The 3,568-nt window shown below is 36.7% G+C and overlaps 1 protein-coding gene across 3 annotated transcripts in view; it reads right to left on the reverse strand.

The window, feature by feature from the left end:
* Nucleotides 1-1,184: 1,184 nt before the first annotated feature.
* CUNH1orf116 (chromosome unknown C1orf116 homolog) overlaps nt 1,185-3,568 on the reverse strand; it is an 84,745-nt gene continuing 82,361 nt past the window's right edge. For all 3 annotated transcript variants that reach the window (XM_088464169.1, XM_088464167.1, XM_088464168.1), the window contains exon 4: nt 1,185-3,568. This exon is cut by the window's right edge and continues 326 nt beyond it. In XM_088464169.1, the coding sequence (XP_088320295.1) occupies nt 1,862-3,568 (1,707 nt within the window). In that variant the 3' untranslated portion in view covers nt 1,185-1,861.

A 3,568-nucleotide genomic window follows, 5' to 3' on the forward strand; every position in this document is an offset into this window, starting at 1 on the left:
TTTAAATTTGGATTCCCGTGAATGAGTGGGTAGTTGCCACAGTGCATTGCTTTGCCCAGGGCCTACAATGCTATTAAGACAGTCCTGGGAACATTTTAAATTATGTCGGCTTTGCAACAACACAGTTGCTTTTGAACTGAGTGTTTATTGGTCTGATTGCTACAAATCTGTGACAGCCTGGGAACTACAAGCCAAGTGAGCAACACTTAAGGGAGGGGGGGGGAGAATCATGTGTTACTACTGCAACAGCATATTGTAATATTTTCAGTATCTCCAATAGTTCTATTTTAGTAAAACGAAAAACAAATTATAATTGCCAGTGATAATAGGATTATGGTTGTAGTAACACAACACTATATCAGCAAGTCATTTTAAAGTAAAACTGGAAGAGAAGGATAACAGAACCAAAAAGATTGATGTATTAAAGAAAAGAAAAAGACAATTTTTTCATGGACGTACAGCTTCAACAAAACTTAGACCGCATTTCCATAATATTACCATGAATGGACTAATTCGCTTAGTCCGCTTTGTACCTTTCATATCCTTTTACCACAGATTGTGTGAGGATCACTGCAATAAAAAGTATTTTTTAGGTCATATTACAACAATTTAGACATGTTATATTCAGGTAATTCTGAGAGAGATATTGCAAATTCTGTAAGTGCATGTAAGAGAACAAAGGGGGATATGTATCAAGCCTTGGAGAGAAATAAAGTACCAACTAATCAGCACCTGTCATTTTATAGGCTGTATTCGAAAAATGACAGGAGCTGATTTGTTGCAACTTTCTCTCTCTCTCTCTCTCTCTATGGCTTGGTACATCACCCCCAAATTTTAAACAACAAAAATACTATTCACAAATAAATAACTTTTGTAAGTCAATTATACACATACACAAATATGTTTCATAAAAGTTTTATTAACAGGAGAATGTACATGTAGTTTGAGTGTCAAAACATAAAATATAAGTCATTATTGCTTTTACCCATCCCAAATGAAAATAAAAACATGGCCAAAAATCTTAAAAGGGCTACTAAAAATGGCATAAAAAAAAAAAATTCACAGTACCACTTTGGCAATTACATTTGCAGATAAACTTTGGCCTTCAGTTAATATTTAAATGCTTTTATGATTAACAGAAATCTTCCCAACTTATTTAGCCTCTTGCGACATTAAAAAAAAAACAAGTAACTTCATGAAGATCAGTATCTCTTTACACAGAATGGGGGTTTACATTTTTTTTTCCCTCGTATATTTACATTTGTCTAAGAAAGAATTGTGTGTTGTTTCCCAGGCACTAAGGAGCAAACTCTGAATACAGCATTGTACACGAGGCAGTAAATTAAATACAGCTATCAATTGTTTAAATGCTTTACAAATATTGGAATAGAAAGTAGGATACACAACTCATAAAATAGTTTGAAAGGCACAGTGATGAAGACCTTCTATTTTTTTTAACCCGATTTGCGTCTAATGAAGGTTACAAACTTATGATTAGTAATATTACATGAGGATCAGTACAAAATATACATGATATTGAATCTCTTAAATTAAATGTTTCCAATGATATACAGAGATTATTTTGGCTTTTAAAGCAGCATCTTTGATTACGTACATCAGTAGGCACATAGAAAAGATATGTATTGGTTATATTTAAAGCTAGAACACGTTTATAGATTTATTTGATTGGAAAACATTATTGCTAGGATGAAGCCTTAATGGGTTGCTTCATTTCATCAATAAAATAAGCCAGTAGGCAAATTTTCTCAAAAAGTGCTGTTGGGACACTAGTACTATAGCCTTGTTTTCAGTCTAAAGTTACATAGTGTATAGTTTCTGCACAGGAGGAGCAAGCTATTCTTTATTCCTTTAGAATACCAAGCTTTTTTAATGCTTCTTTCCGATGCTCCTCCGTAGATCCTTTTGGAGTAATCTTAACACTAGTAACAGGAGCAGATGAGCGAGGGGGCCTGGAGAAAAAGGATCGCTTCTCAGTAGTCTCTGCATCTACTACAGAAGGCTCTAGGCTGGCAAAGTCTTTTCCTGTGCCAAGAGATGCTGGTCTTGGCCTGCTGTTTCTCAGAAAATTTCCGGAAAAAATCGGTTTCTTGAAAAAAGCGCTACCTCCTTTTTGAGGCTCCTTGTCAGTGCTTGAAATGGACCCACTGAGGCCCACACCAGAACGTTCCAGTGTGTTTGACTTTATGCTTATTTGTCTAAGACCAGGCACTGAACCCTGAGGAAAACGTAAGTATGGTTCAGTCGTAGGTTCAAAGTGGGTGCTGTGTCTGTTGCTCTTATCAGTGGCCACTTTCTCTCTCACGTCTATTGGACTGACTTCAGGACGGTCTTGAGCAATCAATACTTCTTTTGGTCGAGGGAAACTAAAGTTTTTACCAGGGCTGGTACTAATAATGTTAATATTCTCCAAAGAACCCACTTTTTCCTGAGATTTCTCAGAGTTAGGCAAGTGATCTGATGTTTTAAATATTATGGGATTAATTTCTGTAACTGTAATTCCTCGCATTATAGGGTTTGTTTTCACACTTGAAGATTTTATACCAATATCTGTTTTCTGATACTTAGAAGCAACACCTGGTCCAGAGAATGCATCTTTAGATGTATCACCGAGTTTATCAATCACATTATCTGCTTTTGACTGAACCAAAGGATTTACAAGTGAGGAGTTTTTATTAATATCAGAGTTCATTTGCTTGAGAGAGTCATTAACAACCATATGGGCTTCACTTAAAGGTTGGGTAGGTCTAATAAGCACTTCATTCTCTTCTTGAGGGTTAGTCTTCACACTGGGTCTATTCCTGATATTAATACCACTTTTTTGCAAAGGACTTCCATCAGCATTAGCAGTGTCCTTTGGAATGAACAAGGCTGTTCCACTCTCAGGCTCATCAGAGTTCATGCTTTTACTATGTCCTTCATTTTTTCTTATATCTTGTGGCTTGTGAACTACAATAGAAGGCTGTACAGGAAGAGTCCCAATAAAATCCAATCTCTCTTGTGAATTTACAACACCACTTTTCCTGGTAGCATCTTTTTGGCTTTGGTCACTTACACACTGTGCTAAAGATAAGTCAGTTTTTGAGGACCTGATGGAACTATTTTCGTGTGGAATGGATTTAAACTCCAAACCTAATTTCTGTAGTGCCTCATGTCTAGCTTGTACTTGTTCTTTAGAATGGGGAACCTTAATTATAGATTCACTAGCTTTGTCCAATCTTTCATGTGCTGAAAATGTTCTTAGCCTCTTCTGTGGATCAAGATTAGATACTCCTCCCCCACTTGTTTTAATAATTATGTGTGGTGGTAGTGCACGTGGCTTTGGTGCTGTTGGTGGGCCCTGTTTGAACTGTGAATCTATAGGTTTTTCTACAACCTGGCTAAGAGTCTGTTGAGAGCCAGAGAGAGCCTTATTTGGGGGCGAGACTCTTGGGAACAGGGATGATGTTGGTGCTTTTATATTACGTGGTGCTTCATTATGTTCAGAAATTTTAGAAGACTTTGGTACTGCACTATGAAAACGAATTTCCCGTGAATCTGTTGGATCAGT

This window comes from Taudactylus pleione, unplaced genomic scaffold (genome assembly GCF_031769625.1).
Source record: "Taudactylus pleione unplaced genomic scaffold, aTauple2 ptg001605l, whole genome shotgun sequence".
Taxonomy (NCBI): domain Eukaryota; kingdom Metazoa; phylum Chordata; class Amphibia; order Anura; family Myobatrachidae; genus Taudactylus; species Taudactylus pleione.